A 21,909-nucleotide genomic window follows, 5' to 3' on the forward strand; every position below is an offset into this window, starting at 1 on the left:
CTGGGCACCGCACCTTCGGAAGGACATATTGGCCTTGGAGGGAGTGCAGCGTAGGTTTACTAGAATGATACCCGGACTTCAAGGGTTAAGTTACGAGGAGAGATTACACAAATTGGAGTTGTATTCTCTGGAGTTTCGAAGGTTAAGGGGTGATCTGATCGAAGTTTATAAGATATTAAGGGGAACAGATAGGGTGGATAGAGAGAAACTATTTCCGCTGGTTGGGGATTCTAGGAGTAGGGGGCACAGTCTAAAAATTAGAGCCAGACCTTTCAGGAGCGAGATTAGAAAACATTTCTACACACAGAGGGTTGTAGAAGTTTGGAACTCTCTTCCGCAAACGGCAATTGATACTAGCTCAATTGCTAAATTTAAATCTGAGATAGATAGCTTTTTGGCAACCAAAGGTATTAAGGGATATGGGCCAAAGGCAGGTATATGGAGTTAGATCACAGATCAGCCATGATCTTATCAAATGGCGGAGCAGGCACGAGGGGCTGAATGGCCTACTCCTGTTCCTATGTTCCTATGTCTAGCTGATGTGCAGGAACCAGAGGGCCTGGGACACTCACTTGTATCGGTGTTAGTCTCCTGCATCACGTATAGGAGCTTGAAAGGGACATCGGTGACAATTGGATGGTTTGAACTGGACCATCTTGGGCTTACCCAGGTCCGTTTGAATACATAGCTCAGTGGTTCTCTCTCTCTCGCCTCGGAGTCAGAAGGTCGTGGGTTCGAGCCCCCACTCCAGAGACTCGAGCCCCGTAATCCAGGCCGACACTCCCAGTGCCGGCACTGAGGGAGTGCCGCACTGTCAGAGGTGCCGTCTTTCGGACGAGACGTTAAACCGAGGGCCCCGTCTGCCCCTCTCTCAGGTGGACGTAAAAGATCCCACGGCCACTATTGGAAGAAGAGCAGGGGGGAGTTCTCCCCGGAGTCCTGGACAATATTTATCCCTCAAAAAACATCACTAAAACAGATTACCTGGTTATTTATCACATTGCTGTTTGTGGGATCTTGCTGTGCGCAAATTGGCTGCCGCGTTTCCTACATTACAACAGTGACTACACTTCATTGGCTGTAAAGACGTCTTCCGTAACACTTATTGTTAGTTTTATCCTTCAGCCACGGTCCGAGAGAATGTCCTTCCGATCGCTTTCCTGAGGGGGAGTCGATCGCACGAGGGGCAAAGTCCGACTTACGCAGGCAATTCTGAGGGGAATGCGTGTCTTGCCACGAGAGGGAGCGAGAGGTCCAAACGAACCTGGAGAAAGTACAGATAAAAAATGAGGAAGGTGGTCGCACATTTTTTTTTGAAAAATGATGGTGCAATTTTTGGCTTTCTCTCCCCTCCCCCGGGTTCGATGCTTTCTGCGACTTCATGCCTCCATTGGTCACTCGACTGAACAGGGCGGGGCGAAGGGGCGTGCTCATTTGACTATAAAAGATCCGGTAAGTTCCACCAACTCCATCGAACCTCCTGGGACCCGACTGAAGGAACACTGGTAAGTTGGCGACCTGAGGTCCATACGGGCAAGGGAGAGAGAGAGAGAGAGCGGAGAGTGAGGAGACAGAACGGGCAATTGGTCTGTATGGCTAGCGGATGAGGACTGCCTCGCCGCCCTTGACGATCAAAATGCCTCATTGAGTTGCACCTAGATAATAGCCACCTTGGCCGAGTGGCTCTCTCTCTCTCTCCTCTGAGTCAGAAGGTCATGGGTTCGAGCCCCGTTCCAGAACCTCGAGCCCCATAATCCAGGCCGACACTCCCGGTGCCAGTACCGAGGGAGTGCCGCACCGTCGGAGTTGCCGCCTTTCAGATGAGATGTTAAACTGCCTCACCTGAAAGATGGCACCTCCGGCAGTGCAGCACTCCCTCAGCGGTGCACTTAGTGGGGGCTTGCATAGATTATGGGCTCAAGTCTCTGGAGTGAGACTCGAACCCATGACCTTCTGATTCCGAGAGAGAGAGAGAGAGAGAGAGATACCCAATGTAGCACAGGTGACGATTCTGGAGTTGGGGTTGATTTAACTGAAGGGGCAGGTTCGTTGGGTCTCCGGGCCCCTTTTCGTGTTACTAAAGCATCTTGTGTTCCTTGTTTCCCATGCCAGGTTTTTTTCTCTTGTGCTGTCTGGAGCTTTGTCACGATGCTGAGACTCTCTATAATCTGCGTCTTCTTCACCTACACCTTCCTACAGTCAATGGCCGACCCCGATGAAAGCTCCTTCAAAGAGGATGAAGACCTCGTAAGTACTCGAAACTGTCGAGGCCTAGAAAGTCGGGAGCCCTGCGCCATTTTGTTCAGGCGCTAAACCGCCGCCTAAGCCTCCAATATGGCGGGCAGGAAGCACAGGCTCGTTACCAGCCGGAAGTGCGCCGCACGCCATATTGGTAAAGGCCCAACAAAAAAAAAAAATCGGCCTGCAGCGCCCACGCCTGAAACAGGCCTCAGGCCCTTTGCGGATGCAATTTAGGGGCCTGTTTGAGGCCTCCTGTGCCAAATCCGGAAAAGGGACTGCTGCAGGCCGCCATTAATCCTGGTCCGGTCATCCCTTCCCCTACCTGAGGGCAGCTGTGATCTTCCAACACACGTTGTCTATGCGATGGAAATGAGGCCCGCAGCCCGGGCTTCACCACACAGGTACAGGGATCGTTCCCTGCGCCCACCCCCTCCCCCACGCGCCCAAAAATGGGCGTGCCCGAACCTCTCAGCCCTGATCTCTCATGCGCTCACGTGCACGCACCTGTGCTCAGGTATTTGCGCAGCTCCTTCTTGAAGCATTAATCGACTCGATTAATGGACGGCTTCTGTTGGGAGCCTCTCCCAGACGCACTGCTGGGCAGATACAGGCCAGTCACACAGGGCCGGACAAGTGGGAGTGTAGTGCAGTGTAGCTCAACTGTGCAAAGGGGGCTGAGAAGGAAGTGACACAAAAGGAATCTCGGGGGGGAGGGTTCTAAGCATCCAATCATATAGCACAGAGGGAGGCCATTCAGCCCATTGTGCAAATGCATTAGCACAAGCTCTAGTCCTTTGATGAAGTAACGGAGAGGGTTGATGAGGGCAGTGCAGTTGATGTTGTGTATATGGACTTTCAAAAGGCGTTTGATAAAGTGCCACATGATAGACTTGTTAGCAAAATAGAAGCCCATGGGATTAAAGGGACAGTGGTACAAAATTGGCTAAGGGGCAGAAAGCAGAGAGTAGTGAACGGTTGTTTTTCAGACTGGAGGGAAGTTTACAGTGGTGTTCCCCAGGGGTCAGTATTAGGACCACTGCTCTTTTTGATATATATTAACGACCTGGACTTGGGTACAGAGGGTAGAATTTCAAAGTTTGCAGATGACACGAAACTCGGGAATGTAGTAAACAATGAGGAGGATAGTAACAGACTTCGGGAGGACGTAGACAGACTGGTGAAATGGGCAGACACATGACAGATGAAATTTAACACAGAGAAGTGTGAAGTGATGCATTTTGGTAGGAAGAATGAGGAGAGGCAAAATAAACTAAATGGGACAATTTTAAAGGGGGTGCAGGAACAGAGAGACCTGGGGGTGTATGTACACAAATCTTTGAAGGTGGCAGGACAAGTTGAGAAGGCTGTTAAAAAAGCATCTGGGATCCTGGGCTTTATTAATAGAGGCACAGAGTACAAAAGCAAGGAAGTTATGCTAAACCTTTATAAATCACTGGTTAGGCCTCAGCTGGAGTATTGTGTCCAATTCTGGGCACCGCACTTTAGGGAAGGATGTCAAGGCCTTGGAGAGGGTGCAGAGGAGATTTACTAGAATGGGACCAGGGATGAGGGACTTCAGTTATGTGGAGAGACTGGAGAAGCTGGGATTGTTCTCCTTAGAGCAGAGAAGGTTAAGGGGAGATTTAATCGAGGTGTTCAAAATCATGAGGGGTTTTGATAGAGTAGATAGGGAGAAACTGTTTCCAGTGGCAGGAGGGTCGGTGACCTGAGGACACAGATTTAAGATAATTGGTTGAGCAACCAGAGAGGGAGAGATGAGAATGTTTTTTTACGCAGCGAGTTGTGATGATCTGGAATGCGCTGCCTGAAAGGGCGGTGGAAGCAGATTCAATAATAACTTTCAAAAGGGGAATTGGAGAAATACTTGAAAAGGAAGAAATTTGCAGGGCTACGGGGAAAGAGCAGCGGGGAGTGGGAGAGCTCTTTCAAAGAGCGGGCCCAGCCACGATGGGCCAAACGGCCTCCTTCTGTGCTGGAAGATTCCAAGATTAGCACAAGCTGTAGGACAAGGGGAATCAGATTCAAGCTGAAACAAGGAGAGGTGAGGCAGGGGCTGGGACAGCGCAGCATGGGATGCGGAGAAGGTTATCAAGTTTGAGTGGGAGGCGGATACATTTTTGGCAGTCTGGGCTATTGAAGGGTATCAGGGTAAAGTGGAATTGGCCTGATGTCTGGAGGTGACAGTCAGCCATGCCTCAGTGGGCCTCTCTCTCTCTACCTCTGAGCAAGAAGGTCGTGGGTTCGAGCCCCAATCCAGAGACTCGAGCCCCATAATCCAGGCCGACACTCCCAGTGCCAGTACTGAGGGAGTGCCGCACTGTCGGAGGTGCCGTCTTTCGGATGAGACGTTAAACCGAGGCCCCGTCTGCCCCTCTCAGGTGGACATAAAAGATCCCACATTGGAAGAAGAGCAGGGGGAGTTCTCCCCGGTGTCCAGGCTAATATTTATCCCTCAACCAACATCACTAAAAAACAGATGATCTGGTCATTATCACATCGCTGTTTGTGGGATCTTGCTGTGCACAAATTGGCTGCTATGTTACAACAGTGAAGTTACTTCATTGGCTGTAAAATACTTTGGGATGTCCTGAGGTCATGAAAGAATCATAGAACGGTTACAGCACGGAAGGAGGCCATTCAGCCCATTGAGTCCGTGCTGGCTCTACGCAAGAGCAATCCAGCTAGTCCCACTCCCCCGCCCTATCCCTGTAGCCCTGCACATTTTTTCCTTTCAAGTACTTATCCAGTTCCCTTTTGAAGGCCATGATTGAATCTGCCTCCACCACCCCCTCGGGCAGTGCATTCCAGATCACAACCACTCGCTGTGTACAAAAGTTTTTCCTCATGTCACCTTTGGTTCTTTTGCCAATCACCTTAAATCTATGCCCTCTGGTTCTTGACCCTTCCGCCAATGGGAACAGATTCTCTCTATCTACTCTGTCTAGACCCTTCATGATTTTGAACACCTCTATCAAATCTCCTCGCAACCGTCTCTGTTCCAAGGAGAACAACCCCAGCTTCTCCAGTCTATCCACATAACTGAAGTCCCTCATCCCTGGAATCGTTCTAGTAAATCTCCTCTGTACCCTCTCTAAGGCCTTCACATCTTTCCTAAAGTGCGGTGCCCAGAACTGGACACAATCCTCCAGTTGTGGCCAAACCAGTGTTTTATAAAGGTTCGTCATGACTTCCTTGCTTTTGCACTCTAAGCCTCTATTTATAAAGCCCAGGATCCCGTATGCTTTTTCAACCACTTTCTCAACCTGTCCTGCCACCTTCAACGATTTGTGCACATATACCCCCAGATCTCTCTGTTCCTGCAAGAATTGTTCCCTCTAGTTTATATTGCCTCTCCTCGTTCTTCCTTCTGAAATGTATCACCTCGCATTTTTCTGTGTTAAATTTCATCTGCCACGTGTCCGCCCATTCCACCAACCTGCCCATATCCTCTTGAAGTCTATCTCTATCCTCCTCACCCTTCCAAGTTTTGTGTCATCTGCAAATTTTGAAATTGTGCCCTGTACACCCAAGTCCAGGTCATTAATATATATCAAGAAAAGCAGTGGTCCCAGCACCGACCCCTGGGGAACACCACTGTACACCTCCCTCCGGTCCGAAAAACAACCGTTCACCACTACTCTGTTTCCTGTTACTTATCCAATTCTGTATCCATGCTGCCCCTTTTATTCCATGGGCTTCAATCTTGATGACAAGCCCATTATGCGGCACTTTATCAAACGCCTTTTGAAAGTCCATATCCACCACAAAGGTGCTATATAAATGCAAATGTTTTATTTTCTGACCCAGCACAGTGTTATGTTCTTAAGGGAATTGGGCTGTATTGGGGAAGACGGTGAAATTAAGAATGTAAGATACATAATTGTGATTTCTTGGAGTTTGCTTGAGGAAATTCCCAGAGTTTTTCCTGGAAATTAGCCCCAGGTTTCCTTCCTCACCCCCAGGAGTGAGTTTGCCCTGCTGTTTGGGGGAGGGAGGTGCACAAGGCAGCAGCCTCTGCTCACCAAGGGAGCCAATTGGCCCGAGGGTGTTCCCTCTCCGTCCCTTGTGTATCCGGGTGTTCCCTCTCCGTCCCTTGTGTATCCGGGTGTTCCCTCTCCGTCCCTTGTGTATCCGGGTGTTCCCTCTCCGTTCCCTGTGTATCCGGGTGTTCCCTCTCCGTCCCTTGTGTATCCGGGTGTTCCCTCTCCGTCCCTTGTGTATCCGGGTGTTCCCTCTCCGTCCCTTGTGTATCCGGGTGTTCCCTCTCCGTCCCTTGTGTATCCGGGTGTTCCCTCTCCGTTCCCTGTGTATCCGGGTGTTCCCTCTCCGTCCCTTGTGTATCCGGGTGTTCCCTCTCCATTCCCTGCGTATCCGGGTGTTCCCTCTCCATTCCCTTGTGTATCCGGGTGTTCCCTCTCCGTCCCTTGTGTATCCGGGTGTTCCCTCTCCATTCCCTGCGTATCCGGGTGTTCCCTCTCCATTCCCTTGTGTATCCGGGTGTTCCCTCTCCATTCCTTGTGTATCCGGGTGTTCCCTCTCCGTTCCCTGCGTATCCGGGTGTTCCCTCTCCCTTCCCTGTGTATCCGGGTGTTCCCTCTCTGTCCCTTGTGTATCCGGGTGTTCCCTCTCCGTCCCTTGTGTATCCGGGTGTTCCCTCTCCGTCCCTTGTGTATCCGGGTGTTCCCTCTCCGTTCCCTGTGTATCCGGGTGTTCCCTCTCCATTCCTTGTGTATCCGGGTGTTCCCTCTCCGTCCCTTGTGTATCCGGGTGTTCCATCTCCGTCCCTTGTGTATCCGGGTGTTCCCTCTCCGTTCCTTGTGTATCCGGGTGTTCCCTCTCCATCCCTTGTGTATCCGGGTGTTCCCTCTCCGTTCCCTGCGTATCCGGGTGTTCCCTCTCCATTCCCTGTGTATCCGGGTGTTCCCTCTCCGTTCCCTGTGTATCCGGGTGTTCCCTCTCCGTTCCCTGCGTATCCGGGTGTTCCCTCTCCGTTCCCTGCGTATCCGGGTGTTCCCTCTCCGTTCCCTGTGTATCCGGGTGTTCCCTCTCCGTTCCCTGCGTATCCGGGTGTTCCCTCTCCGTCCCTTGCGTATCCGGGTGTTCCCTCTCCGTCCCTTGTGTATCCGGGTGTTCCCTCTCCGTTCCCTGCGTATCCGGGTGTTCCCTCTCCGTTCCCTGTGTATCCGGGTGTTCCCTCTCCGTCCCTTGCGTATCCGGGTGTTCCCTCTCCGTTCCCTGCGTATCCGGGTGTTCCCTCTCCGTCCCTTGCGTATCCGGGTGTTCCCTCTCCGTCCCTTGTGTATCCGGGTGTTCCCTCTCCGTTCCCTGTGTATCCGGGTGTTCCCTCTCCATTCCCTGTGTATCCGGGTGTTCCCTCTCCGTTCCCTGCGTATCCGGGTGTTCCCTCTCCGTTCCCTGCGTATCCGGGTGTTCCCTCTCCGTTCCCTGTGTATCCGGGTGTTCCCTCTCCGTCCCTTGCGTATCCGGGTGTTCCCTCTCCGTTCCCTGCGTATCCGGGTGTTCCCTCTCCGTCCCTTGCGTATCCGGGTGTTCCCTCTCCGTCCCTTGTGTATCCGGGTGTTCCCTCTCCATCCCTTGTGTATCCGGGTGTTCCCTCTCCGTCCCTTGTGTATCCGGGTGTTCCCTCTCCGTCCCTTGTGTATCCGAGTGTTCCCTCTCCGTCCCTTGTGTATCCGGGTGTTCCCTCTCCATTCACTGCGTATCCGGGTGTTCCCTCTCCATTCCCTGTGTATCCGGGTGTTCCCTCTCCATTCACTGCGTATCCGGGTGTTCCCTCTCCGTTCCCTTGTGTATCCGGGTGTTCCCTCTCCGTTCCCTGCGTATCCGGGTGTTCCCTCTCCATTCCCTGTGTATCCGGGTGTTCCCTCTCCATTCACTGCGTATCCGGGTGTTCCCTCTCCGTTCCCTTGTGTATCCGGGTGTTCCCTCTCCGTTCCCTGCGTATCCGGGTGTTCCCTCTCCGTTCCCTGCGTATCCGGGTGTTCCCTCTCCCTTCCCTGCGTATCCGGGTGTTCCCTCTCCATTCCCTGCGTATCCGGGTGTTCCCTCTCCGTTCCCTGTGTATCCGGGTGTTCCCTCTCCGTTCCCTGCGTATCCGGGTGTTCCCTCTCCGTTCCCTTGTGTATCCGGGTGTTCCCTCTCCATTCCCTGTGTATCCGGGTGTTCCCTCTCCCTTCCCTGCGTATCCGGGTGTTCCCTCTCCGTTCCCTGCGTATCCGGGTGTTCCCTCTCCGTTCCCTTGTGTATCCGGGTGTTCCCTCTCCATTCCCTGTGTATCCGGGTGTTCCCTCTCCATTCCCTGCGTATCCGGGTGTTCCCTCTCCATTCCCTGTGTATCCGGGTGTTCCCTCTCCATTCCCTGCGTATCTGGGTGTTCCCTCTCCATTCCCTGTGTATCCGGGTGTTCCCTCTCCATTCCCTGTGTATCCGGGTGTTCCCTCTCCGTTCCCTGCGTATCCGGGTGTTCCCTCTCCGTTCCCTGCGTATCCGGGTGTTCCCTCTCCCTTCCCTGCGTATCCGTGTGTTCCCTCTCCATTCCCTGCGTATCCGGGTGTTCCCTCTCCGTTCCCTGTGTATCCGGGTGTTCCCTCTCCGTTCCCTGCGTATCCGGGTGTTCCCTCTCCGTTCCCTTGTGTATCCGGGTGTTCCCTCTCCATTCCCTGTGTATCCGGGTGTTCCCTCTCCCTTCCCTGCGTATCCGGGTGTTCCCTCTCCGTTCCCTGCGTATCCGGGTGTTCCCTCTCCGTTCCCTTGTGTATCCGGGTGTTCCCTCTCCATTCCCTGTGTATCCGGGTGTTCCCTCTCCATTCCCTGCGTATCCGGGTGTTCCCTCTCCATTCCCTGTGTATCCGGGTGTTCCCTCTCCATTCCCTGCGTATCTGGGTGTTCCCTCTCCATTCCCTGTGTATCCGGGTGTTCCCTCTCCATTCCCTGTGTATCCGGGTGTTCCCTCTCCATTCCCTGCGTATCCGGGTGTTCCCTCTCCATTCCCTGCGTATCCGGGTGTTCCCTCTCCATTCCCTGCGTATCCGGGTGTTCCCTCTCCATTCCCTGCGTATCCGGGTGTTCCCTCTCCGTTCCCTTGTGTATCCGGGTGTTCCCTCTCCATTCCCTGTGTATCCGGGTGTTCCCTCTCCCTTCCCTGCGTATCCGGGTGTTCCCTCTCCGTTCCCTGCGTATCCGGGTGTTCCCTCTCCGTTCCCTTGTGTATCCGGGTGTTCCCTCTCCATTCCCTGTGTATCCGGGTGTTCCCTCTCCATTCCCTGCGTATCCGGGTGTTCCCTCTCCATTCCCTGTGTATCCGGGTGTTCCCTCTCCATTCCCTGCGTATCCGGGTGTTCCCTCTCCATTCCCTGTGTATCCGGGTGTTCCCTCTCCATTCCCTGCGTATCCGGGTGTTCCCTCTCCATTCCCTGTGTATCCGGGTGTTCCCTCTCCATTCCCTGTGTATCCGGGTGTTCCCTCTCCGTCCCTTGTGTATCCGGGTGTTCCCTCTCCGTCCCTTGTGTATCCGGGTGTTCCCTCTCCGTCCCTTGTGTATCCGGGTGTTCCCTCTCCGTCCCTTGTGTATCCGAGTGTTCCCTCTCCGTCCCTTGTGTATCCGGGTGTTCCCTCTCCGTTCACTGCGTATCCGGGTGTTCCCTCTCCGTTCCCTTGTGTATCCGGGTGTTCCCTCTCCGTTCCCTGCGTATCCGGGTGTTCCCTCTCCGTTCCCTGCGTATCCGGGTGTTCCCTCTCCCTTCCCTGCGTATCCGGGTGTTCCCTCTCCGTTCCCTGTGTATCCGGGTGTTCCCTCTCCATTCACTGCGTATCCGGGTGTTCCCTCTCCCTTCCCTGCGTATCCGGGTGTTCCCTCTCCATTCCCTGCGTATCCGGGTGTTCCCTCTCCATTCCCTGTGTATCCGGGTGTTCCTTCTCCATTCCCTGTGTATCCGGGTGTTCCCTCTCCATTCCCTGCGTATCCGGGTGTTCCCTCTCCGTTCCCTGCGTATCCGGGTGTTCCCTCTCCGTCCCTTGTGTATCCAGGTGTTCCCTCTCCGTTCCCTGCGTATCCGGGTGTTCCCTCTCCGTTCCCTGTGTATCCGGGTGTTCCCTCTCCGTCCCTTGTGTATCCAGGTGTTCCCTCTCCGTTCCCTGTGTATCTGGGTGTTCCCTCTCCATTCCCTGCATATCCGGGTGTTCCCTCTCCATTCCCTGTGTATCCGGGTGTTCCCTCTCCATTCCCTTGTGTATCCGGGTGTTCCCTCTCCATTCCCTGCGTATCCGGGTGTTCCCTCTCTGTTCCCTTGTGTATCCGGGTGTTCCCTCTCCGTTCCCTGCGTATCCGGGTGTTCCCTCTCCGTTCCCTGCGTATCCGGGTGTTCCCTCTCCATTCCCTGTGTATCCGGGTGTTCCCTCTCCATTCCCTGTGTATCCGGGTGTTCCCTCTCCATTCCCTTGTGTATCCGGGTGTTCCCTCTCCATTCCCTGCGTATCCGGGTGTTCCCTCTCCATTCCCTTGTGTATCCGGGTGTTCCCTCTCCGTTCCCTGCGTATCCGGGTGTTCCCTCTCCATTCCCTGCGTATCCGGGTGTTCCCTCTCCATTCCCTGCGTATGCGGGTGTTCCCTCTCCATTCCCTGCGTATCCGGGTGTTCCCTCTCCGTTCCCTGCGTATCCGGGTGTTCCCTCTCCATTCCCTGCGTATCCGGGTGTTCCCTCTCCATTCCCTGCGTATCCGGGTGTTCCCTCTCCATTCCCTGTGTATCCGGGTGTTCCCTCTCCGTTCCCTGCGTATCCGGGTGTTCCCTCTCCATTCCCTGCGTATCCGGGTGTTCCCTCTCCGTTCCCTGCGTATCCGGGTGTTCCCTCTCCATTCCCTGTGTATCCGGGTGTTCCCTCTCCATTCCCTGTGTATCCGGGTGTTCCCTCTCCATCCCTTGTGTATCCAGGTGTTCCCTCTCCATTCCCTGTGTATCCGGGTGTTCCCTCTCCATTCCCTGTGTATCCGGGTGTTCCCTCTCCGTTCCTTGTGTATCCGGGTGTTCCCTCTCCGTTCCTTGTGTATCCGGGTGTTCCCTCTCCATTCCCTGTGTATCCGGGTGTTCCCTCTCCATTCCCTGTGTATCCGGGTGTTCCCTCTCCGTTCCTTGTGTATCCGGGTGTTCCCTCTCCATCCCTTGTGTATCCGGGTGTTCCCTCTCCGTTCCCTGCGTATCCGGGTGTTCCCTCTCCATTCCCTGTGTATCCGGGTGTTCCCTCTCCATTCCCTGCGTATCCGGGTGTTCCCTCTCCGTTCCCTGTGTATCCGGGTGTTCCCTCTCCATTCCCTGCGTATCCGGGTGTTCCCTCTCCATTCCCTGCGTATCCGGGTGTTCCCTCTCCGTTCCCTTGTTTATCCGGGTGTTCCCTCTCCATTCCCTGCGTATCCGGGTGTTCCCTCTCCGTTCCCTTGTGTATCCGGGTGTTCCCTCTCCGTTCCCTGCGTATCCGGGTGTTCCCTCTCCGTTCCCTTGTGTATCCGGGTGTTCCCTCTCCATTCCCTGTGTATCCGGGTGTTCCCTCTCCATTCCCTTGTGTATCCGGGTGTTCCCTCTCCATTCCCTGCATATCCGGGTGTTCCCTCTCCGTTCCCTTGTGTATCCGGGTGTTCCCTCTCCGTTCCCTGCGTATCCGGGTGTTCCCTCTCCATTCCCTGCGTATCCGGGTGTTCCCTCTCCATTCCCTGCGTATCCGGGTGTTCCCTCTCCGTTCCCTGCGTATCCGGGTGTTCCCTCTCCATTCCCTGCGTATCCGGGTGTTCCCTCTCCATTCCCTGCGTATCCGGGTGTTCCCTCTCCATTCCCTGTGTATCCGGGTGTTCCCTCTCCGTTCCCTGCGTATCCGGGTGTTCCCTCTCCATTCCCTGCGTATCCGGGTGTTCCCTCTCCGTTCCCTGCGTATCCGGGTGTTCCCTCTCCATTCCCTGTGTATCCGGGTGTTCCCTCTCCATTCCCTGTGTATCCGGGTGTTCCCTCTCCATTCCTTGTGTATCCAGGTGTTCCCTCTCCGTTCCCTGTGTATCCAGGTGTTCCCTCTCCGTTCCCTGCGTATCCGGGTGTTCCCTCTCCATTCCCTGTGTATCCGGGTGTTCCCTCTCCATTCCCTGTGTATCCGGGTGTTCCCTCTCCATCCCTTGTGTATCCAGGTGTTCCCTCTCCATTCCCTGTGTATCCGGGTGTTCCCTCTCCATCCCTTGTGTATCCAGGTGTTCCCTCTCCGTTCCCTGTGTATCCGGGTGTTCCCTCTCCGTTCCTTGTGTATCCGGGTGTTCCCTCTCCGTTCCTTGTGTATCCGGGTGTTCCCTCTCCATTCCCTGTGTATCCAGGTGTTCCCTCTCCATTCCCTGTGTATCCGGGTGTTCCCTCTCCGTTCCTTGTGTATCCGGGTGTTCCCTCTCCATCCCTTGTGTATCCGGGTGTTCCCTCTCCGTTCCCTGCGTATCCGGGTGTTCCCTCTCCATTCCCTGTGTATCCGGGTGTTCCCTCTCCATTCCCTGCGTATCCGGGTGTTCCCTCTCCGTTCCCTGCGTATCCGGGTGTTCCCTCTCCGTTCCCTTGTGTATCCGGGTGTTCCCTCTCCATTCCTTGTGTATCCGGGTGTTCCCTCTCCGTTCCCTGCGTATCCGGGTGTTCCCTCTCCATTCCCTGTGTATCCGGGTGTTCCCTCTCCATTCCCTGCGTATCCGGGTGTTCCCTCTCCGTTCCCTGCGTATCCGGGTGTTCCCTCTCCGTTCCCTGTGTATCCGGGTGTTCCCTCTCCATTCCCTGTGTATCCGGGTGTTCCCTCTCCATTCCCTGCGTATCCGGGTGTTCCCTCTCCGTTCCCTGTGTATCCGGGTGTTCCCTCTCCGTTCCCTGCGTATCCGGGTGTTCCCTCTCCGTTCCCTGCGTATCCGGGTGTTCCCTCTCCGTTCCCTGCGTATCCGGGGCAATCAAACAGTTTGACCTTCATCTGCTTTGCGTCCGGATATTCGAAAGTAGCTGAGGTGCTTCGGGTATAAAATGGCTGCTGGACAAAATGAGGGAGATGGACCATTTTCCGACTGAGAACTGATTGTCCCTCCTTTCATTCCCTAGTCCCAGCTAAGGACCCAGTTCGAGAAGTTTAAAGAGACGTACAACAAGGCCTATGAAGAACATGAAGGTAGGGTTCGCAGTGAATCAGTCATTACTCCCATAGGCTAGGAAGGCCCGAGTCTAACCCCAGGCCTGTGCTGAGTGAGCCGGTCTCAGGCGGGCAGAGACAACACTGCCGTTGACCTCCTTGACGCTGGGGTAAGGAAGTTAATTATCTCCCAGTGTTCCCGCTCCCGATCCCCAACACCCAGTGTTCCCGCTCCCGATCCCCAACACCCAGTGTTCCCGCTCCCGATCCCCAACACCCAGTGTTCCCACTCCCGATCCCCAACACCCAGTGTTCCCACTCCCGATCCCCAACACCCAGTGTTCCCGCTCCCGATCCCCAACACCCAGTGTTCCCGCTCCCGATCCCCAACACCCAGTGTTCCCGCTCCCGATCCCCAACACCCAGTGTTCCCGCTCCCGATCCCCAACACCCAGTGTTCCCACTCCCGATCCCCAACACCCAGTGTTCCCACTCCCGATCCCCAACACCCAGTGTTCCCGCTCCCGATCCCCAACACCCAGTGTTCCCGCTCCCGATCCCCAACACCCAGTGTTCCCGCTCCCGATCCCCAACACCCAGTGTTCCCGCTCCCGATCCCCAACACCCAGTGTTCCCGCTCCCGATCCCCAACACCCAGTGTTCCCGCTCCCGATCCCCAACACCCAGTGTTCCCACTCCCGATCCCCAACACCCAGTGTTCCCGCTCCCGATCCCCAACACCCAGTGTTCCTGCTCCCGATCCCCAACACCCAGTGTTCCCGCTCCCGATCCCCAACACCCAGTGTTCCCGCTCCCGATCCCCAACACCCAGTGTTCCAACTCCCGATCCCCAACACCCAGTGTTCCCGCTCCCGATCCCCAACACCCAGTGTTCCCACTCCCAATCCCCAACACCCAGTGTTCCCGCTCCCGATCCCCAACACCCAGTGTTCCCGCTCCTGATCCCCAACACCCAGTGTTCCCACTCCCGATCCCCAACACCCAGTGTTCCCGCTCCCGATCCCCAACACCCAGTGTTCCCACTCCCGATCCCCAACACCCAGTGTTCCCGCTCCCGATCCCCAACACCCAGTGTTCCCACTCCCGATCCCCAACACCCAGTGTTCCCGCTCCCGATCCCCAACACCCAGTGTTCCAACTCCCGATCCCCAACACCCAGTGTTCCCGCTCCCAATCCCAAACACCCAGTGTTCCCGCTCCCGATCCCCAACACCCAGTGTTCCCACTCCCGATCCCCAACACCCAGTGTTCCAACTCCCGATCCCCAACACCCAGTGTTCCCGCTCCCGATCCCCAACACCCAGTGTTCCCACTCCCGATCCCCAACACCCAGTGTTCCCACTCCCGATCCCAAACACCCAGTGTTCCCACTCCCAATCCCCAACACCCAGTGTTCCCACTCCCGATCCCCAACACCCAGTGTTCCCGCTCCCGATCCCCAACACCCAGTGTTCCCGCTCCCGATCCCCAACACCCAGTGTTCCCACTCCCGATCCCCAACACCCAGTGTTCCCGCTCCCGATCCCCAACACCCAGTGTTCCCACTCCCGATCCCCAACACCCAGTGTTCCCGCTCCCGATCCCCAACACCCAGTGTTCCCGCTCCCGATCCCCAACACCCAGTGTTCCCGCTCCCGATCCCCAACACCCAGTGTTCCCACTCCCGATCCCTGTCCGTTGACCCATGCTGGGAAGTGCCGCGTGCCTAAACCTGCGACAGGACGACAGCTGCGTCCGTGTGGCCCACTGCCGAGACTCGCACGTGACAGAGTGCTCCAGTGAGCTGCTAGGGAATGGGACCGGGCATTACTCACTTGCCTTCGGGATAGAAGGCAGGAGAACAGCCGGGGAATGATAATCGGGAGATATGTATAGCAACAGCCTCCGATTTCTTACACTCGCCCCCAAAATAATACCCCCTCATCCCACCAGCCGCCCCCCCCCAACTTACACTTTTTCTTCTTGGATTTGCTTCAATTATAGAGGAAAACCGTTTTCAGATCTTTGTGGAGAATCTCAAGAAAGCCAAGGAGATGCAGGAGCAGGACAGAGGCACTGCAGAGTACGGAATCACCAAGTTCAGCGACATGTCAGGTAACGCAAAGGTTGGCACGGTGGCTGGCATTAGTGAAGGGGGTCTCTCTCCACTGGGCCTGGTGGGCAAGGCTCAGTGCCTGTTGACTGGCGTAGGCCGAAGCCTGGACACCGGTCGAGTGACTAGGCCTGAGTGGCGATGGGGTGCACAACTGGATAGCCATCCGGCGCATACTTACGTGGAGTGAAAGTCCCGTGTTCAACAGCGCTTGCGTTAAAAAAAAAACGTGCATATATACGTAGCGGCGCATCGAAGTGACAACGCAGAAATAGGCCACTCGGCCCACCCAGGCCGTGTTGGCCTTTCCCTCCAAGTAATCCCAATCACGTTTACCCGCCCCTGTTCCCATATACGTTCACCTCACCCCCTGCTTTCCCCGCATCCGCCTATCTGTTCTAATCGGGAATGTTGACGCAGCGACATAGGAACAGGAGGCGGGGGGGGGGGGGGGGCGGGGGCCGTTCAGCCCCTCGAGCCTGTTCCGCCGTTCAATGGCCGATCTGTATCCTAGCTCCACCCGACTTGGCTCCGTGTCTCTTAATGTCCTCGGCTAGCAAAAATCTATCGATCTCAGATTTAATGTGATTAATTGAGCGAGCGTGAAGAAGTGTCTCCTAAATCCTCTCCTGATGGAGACGCTATCGGGGGGCGCGGGGGACTCGATGCCGCAGATCCCCTTTGAGAAAAGCAGCCTCCACCAGCCCAGAGCGAGATCATTCCCCGTCCCTCTGGAAGTGCTCGCAAGAGGCCATGCGGCCCCCTCCCGGGCAGCCTGGCCTGTCTGGCATCTTTCCCCTCGGAACACGTCAGCTCGGCTTGAGAAACCCATTTCTTTTCTCTTTCTCTGCTTCTCTCCCTCTCTCTTTATCATTCGCTCGCAGTTTTTCTCTCTCTCTCTCTCTCCTGCACACTTCCTCTTTCCCTTCTTGATTTCTGATACTGTCTCTCTCTCACTCTACCTCCTTCTCTATCTTGCTTGTGTCTCCTTCTTTCCCTTCCTCGCTCCCTTTATCGAATTGTTTGTTTCTCCCTCTCCCTCGATCTCTCTTTCTTTCTTTCTTTCTCTCTGTCCATCTGTCTCTCTTTCTCTGCCCTCTCCCTCTCCCTCTCTCTCAATCTCCCTTTCTTTCTTTCTCTCTGTCCATCTGTCTCTCTTTCTCTGCCCTCTCCCTCTCTCTCGATCTCCCTTTCTTTCTTTCTCTCTGTCCATCTGTCTCTCTTTCTCTGCCCTCTCCCTCTCCCTCTCTCTCGATCTCCCTTTCTTTCTTTCTCTCTGTCCATCTGTCTCTCTTTCTCTGCCCTCTCCCTCTCCCTCTCTCTCAATCTCCCTTTCTTTCTTTCTCTCTGTCCATCTGTCTCTCTTTCTCTGCCCTCTCCCTCTCCCTCTCTCTCAATCTCCCTTTCTTTCTTTCTCTCTGTCCATCTGTCTCTCTTTCTCTGCCCTCTCCCTCTCCCTCTCTCTCGATCTCCCTTTCTTTCTCTCTGTCTATCTGTCTCTCTTTCTCTGCCCTCTCCATCTCATTCTCTCTATTTTTCTCTCTCTCTCACTTTCTCTCTTTCTCTCCTCCCTCTCACTTTCATCTCTCTCCCTTCTCTCTCTCTCTTTCTTCCCTCCCATCTCTCTCCCTTCTCTCTCTCTCCTCCCCCTCCCTTTCTCCTACAATCTGTATCAGCCGTTCCTTCATGGTCGCTGGGTCAAAATCCTGGAACTCCCTTCCTAACAGCACTGTGGGAGAACCTTCACCACACGGACTGCAGCGGTTCAAGAAGGCGGCTCACCACCACCTTCTCAAGGGCAATTAGGGATGGGCAATAAATGCCGGCCTCGCCAGCGACGCCCACATCCCATGAACGAATAAAAAAAAAGTTTTGGAGACCCAAAACTTGGTGACCGTAGAATCATGCAGCACAGAAGGAGGCCATTCGGCCCATCGTGCCTGTGCCAACTCTTTGAAAGAGCTCTCCAATTAGTCCCACTCCCCCAGAGCTCTGCAAATTTTTCCCCTTCAAGTATTTCTCCAATTCCCCTTTTGAAAGTTATTATTGAATCTGCTTCCACCGCCCTTTCAGGCAGCGCATTCCAGATCATCACAACTCGCTGCGTAAAAAAACATTCTCATCTCCCCCCTCTAGCTCTTTTGCCGATTATCTTAAATCCGTGTCCTCTGGTCACCGACCCTCCTGCCAATGGAAACAGTTTCTCCTTATTTACTCTATCAAAACCCTTCATGATTTTGAACACCTCGATTAAATCTCCCCTTAACCTTCTCTGCTCTGAGGAGAACAATCCCAGCTTCTCCAGTCTCTCCACATAACTGAAGTCCCTCATCCCTGGCACCATTCTGGTAAATCTCTTCTGCACCCTCTCTCCAAAGCCTTGACATCTTTCCTAAAGTGTGGGGCCCAGAAGGCCCCCATCCCTTGCTTTGCTTCTCTCCAATTCTTCACCACCTTGGCCTTCTGGACCTGGCCCCATCTCCCGGGCCTCACATTAAACCGACTGCGGCTTTGTCATTTTAATTGTGACTTGTTTATTTTTCAGATGAAGAATTTAATGGCTTTTACTTCAACGAGGAGCTCAGTAACGCTTCGAGCTGGCCCAAAGAGGCCTTCTATCAGGACGAAGGCACACCAATGACAAATTTGTCTTGTCCCAGACAATGTGATTGGAGGAAATATGGAGCAGTGACTCAAGTTAAAGATCAGGTAACATCGCCCGTCGCCGCCCATCTGCTGCTGAAACCCTCATCCGTGCCTCCGTTACCTCCAGACTCCACTATTCCAACGCTCTCCTGGCCCGGCCTCCCATCTCCCACCCTCCGTAAACTCCAGCTCATCCAAAACTCTGCTGCCCCCCCGTATCCTAACTCGCACCAAGTCCCGTTCACCCATCACCCGCCCTGTGCTCGCTGACCGACATCGGCTCCCGGTCCGGGAACGCCTCGATTTTAAAATTCTCATCCTGGTTCTCAAATCCCTCCATGGCCCTCGCCCCCCTCCCTATCTCTGTAACCTCCTCCAGCCCCTACAACCCTCCGAGATCTCTGCGCTCCTCCAATTCTGGCCTCTCGCGCATCCCCTGATTTCTATCGCTCCACCATTGGCGGCCGTGCCTTCAGCTGCCTGGGCCCTAAGCTCTGGAATTCCCTCCCTAAACCTCTCCGCCTCTCTCTCCTCCTTTAAGATGCTCCTTAAAACCTACCTCTTTGACCAAGCTTTTGGTCACCTCTCCCAATATCTCCTTATGTGGCTCGGTGTCAAATTTTGTTTGATAATCGCTCCTGTGAAGCACCTTGGGACGTTTTACTATGTTAAAGGCGCTATATAAATGCAGGTTATTGTTGTTGATGGCGATATAACCCAACGTTCAAAGACAGAAAATTTTTCTCATTAATAAGAAGTCCCACAGGGGTCAGTGAGAGGGGGTAGTGTCAGACTGGGGAATGGTGTTGAGTGCATCAAACACTCCCAGGGCAGGTACAGCATGGGTTAGATACAGAGTAAAGCTCCATCTACACTGTCCCATCAAACACTCCCAGGGCAGGTACAGGGTTCGATACAGAGTAAAGCTCCCTCTACACTGTCCCATCAAACACTCCCAGGGCAGGTACAGGGTTCGATACAGAGTAAAGCTCCCTCTACACTGTCCCATCAAACACTCCCAGGGCAGGTACAGGGTTAGATACAGAGTAAAGCTCCCTCTACACTGTCCCATCAAACACTCCCAGGGCAGGTACAGGGTTAGATACAGAGTAAAGCTCCCTCTACACTGTCCCATCAAACACTCCCAGGGCAGGTACAGGGTTAGATACAGAGTAAAGCTCCCTCTACACTGTCCCATCAAACACTCCCAGGGCAGGTACAGGGTTCGATACAGAGTAAAGCTCCCTCTACACTGTCCCATCAAACACTCCCAGGGCAGGTACAGGGTTCGATACAGAGTAAAGCTCCCTCTACACTGTCCCATCAAACACTCCCAGGGCAGGTACAGGGTTAGATACAGAGTAAAGCTCCCTCTACACTGTCCCATCAAACACTCCCAGGGCAGGTACAGGGTTAGATACAGAGTAAAGCTCCCTCTACACTGTCCCATCAAACACTCCCAGGGCAGGTACAGGGTTAGATACAGAGTAAAGCTCCCTCTACACTGTCCCATCAAACACTCCCAGGGCAGGTACAGGGTTAGATACAGAGTAAAGCTCCCTCTACACTGTCCCATCAAACACTCCCAGGGCAGATATAGCACGGGTTAGATACAGAGTAAAGCTCCCTCTACACTGTCCCATCAAACACTCCCAGGGCAGGTACAGGGTTAGATATAGAGTAAAGCTCCCTCTGCACTGTCCCATCAAACACTCCCGGGGTAGGTACAGGGTTAGATACAGAGTAAAGCTCCCTCTACACTGTCCCATCAAACACTCCCAGGGTAGGTACAGGGTTAGATACAGAGTAAAGCTCCCTCTACACTGTCCCATCAAACACTCCCAGGGTAGGTACAGGGTTAGATACAGAGTAAAGCTCTGACTCAATGCTCCTGAGTGATATCCTGCGAAGGTTGCCCCCTACTGCATTGTTCTATATTTCACACCAATTGTTCTGTGATTATTCAGTTATTCCCACTGGCGAGATTAACAATTTTGTTTACAATTGCTGCAAAATGAGGGACTTTTATCTCCATGATTAAAACTGCCCAAAAGTCATTTTTTATGCAACCTGCACTTATACAGCACATTTAACATGTTAAAACGTCCCCGAGGCGTTTCCCAGAAGTGTTATCGAAGAAAATTTGACACCGAGCCACATAAGGAGATATTAGGACAGGTGACCAAAAGCTTGGTCAAAGAGGTAGGTTTTAAGGAGCCTCTTAAAGGAGGAGAGAGAGGCGGAGAGGTTCAGGGAGGGAATTCCAGAGCTTAGGGCCCAGGCAGCTGAAGGCACGGCCGCCAATGGGGGAGCGCAGAGAGTGGGGGATGGGCAAGAGGTAAAGAGTTGGTGGAGCGCAGAGATCTCGGAGAGGGGGGTAGGGCTGGAGGAGGGTTACGGAGATAGGGAGGAGGGGTGAGATCTCGGAGAGAGGGGTAGGGCTGGAGGAGGGTTACGGAGATAGGGAGGGGGGGCGAGATCTCGGAGAGGGGGGTAGGGCTGGAGGAGGGTTACGGAGATAGGGAGGAGGGGTGAGATCTCGGAGAGGGGGGTAGGGCTGGAGGAGGGTTACGGAGATAGGGAGGGGGGGCGAGATCTCGGAGAGAGGGGTAGGGCTGGAGGAGGGTTACGGAGATAGGGAGGGGGGGCGAGATCTCGGAGAGGGGGGTAGGGCTGGAGGAGGGTTACAGAGATAGGGAGGGGGGGCGAGATCTCGGAGGGGTAGGGCTGGAGGAGGGTTACGGAGATAGGGAGTGGGGGCGAGATCTCGGAGAGAGGGGGGTAGGGCTGGAGGAGGGTTACAGAGATAGGGAGGAGGGGCGAGATCTCGGAGAGAGGGGGTAGGGCTGGAGGAGGGTTACAGAGATAGGGAGAGGGGTGAGATCTCGGAGAGGGGGGTAGGGCTGGAGGAGGGTTACGGAGATAGGGAGGGGGCGAGATCTCGGAGAGAGGGGGTAGGGCTGGAGGAGGGTTACGGAGATAGGGAGGGGGGGCGAGATCTCGGAGAGAGGGGGTAGGGCTGGAGGAGGGTTACAGAGATAGGGAGGAGGGGCGAGATCTCGGAGAGGGGGGGTAGGGCTGGAGAAGGGTTATGGAGATAGGGAGGGGGCGAGATCTCGGAGAGAGGGGGGTAGGGCTGGAGGAGGGTTACAGAGATAGGGAGGGGGGGCGAGATCTCGGAGAGAGGGGGGTAGGGCTGGAGGAGGGTTACGGAGATCGGGAGTGGAGGCGAGATCTCGGAGAGAGGGGGGTAGGGCTGGAGGAGGGTTACGGAGATGGGGAGGGGACAAAGCCAGTTCCCTGGCAGGTAAAGCCTAATGCTTTCTCGTTCATCTGCAGAGAAAGTGCGGATCTTGCTGGGCTTTTGCAGCGGTCGCTAACATCGAGTCCATGTGGTACATCAAGAGAAAGCAATTGGTAGACCTCTCAGAGCAAGGTAATGGCAGAGGTCCTTATGGAAACTTGCCCCGAACTTCCTTATTGCACTGGAGTCTGAACATCCTTTAATTTGTCCGTCTCTCATGCAGAGCTGCTCGACTGCGACACCTATGACAAGGCCTGCAAAGGAGGCTATCCTTACAACGCATATAATGTCATCATGAAGCTCGGTAAGGGAATTCCTCAGGCCGCAAAGGCCCAATTCTTCAAAAGGACCTTTTCCCCCTCAATCTTGAGCTCGAACATCATTTACCCTGTGGCTTGCCAGAAACGCGAGCCGGTAACGAGGGGGGGCGGGGGTGCAAA

General features: G+C 54.7%; 1 protein-coding gene across 1 annotated transcript in view; it reads left to right on the forward strand.

The window, feature by feature from the left end:
- The first annotated feature begins 1,449 nt into the window (after positions 1-1,449).
- LOC137306479 (cathepsin F-like) overlaps positions 1,450-21,909 on the forward strand; it is a 33,284-nt gene continuing 12,824 nt past the window's right edge. The window contains exons 1-7 of the mRNA XM_067975737.1: positions 1,450-1,505; positions 2,113-2,247; positions 13,379-13,445; positions 15,411-15,521; positions 18,065-18,228; positions 21,505-21,601; positions 21,693-21,773. Of these exons, the coding sequence (XP_067831838.1) occupies positions 2,149-2,247; positions 13,379-13,445; positions 15,411-15,521; positions 18,065-18,228; positions 21,505-21,601; positions 21,693-21,773 (619 nt within the window). The 5' untranslated portion in view covers positions 1,450-1,505; positions 2,113-2,148. The remainder of the gene's footprint in view (positions 1,506-2,112; positions 2,248-13,378; positions 13,446-15,410; positions 15,522-18,064; positions 18,229-21,504; positions 21,602-21,692; positions 21,774-21,909) is intronic.

Source organism: Heptranchias perlo, chromosome 43 (assembly GCF_035084215.1).
Source record: "Heptranchias perlo isolate sHepPer1 chromosome 43, sHepPer1.hap1, whole genome shotgun sequence".
Taxonomy (NCBI): Eukaryota; Metazoa; Chordata; class Chondrichthyes; order Hexanchiformes; family Hexanchidae; genus Heptranchias; species Heptranchias perlo.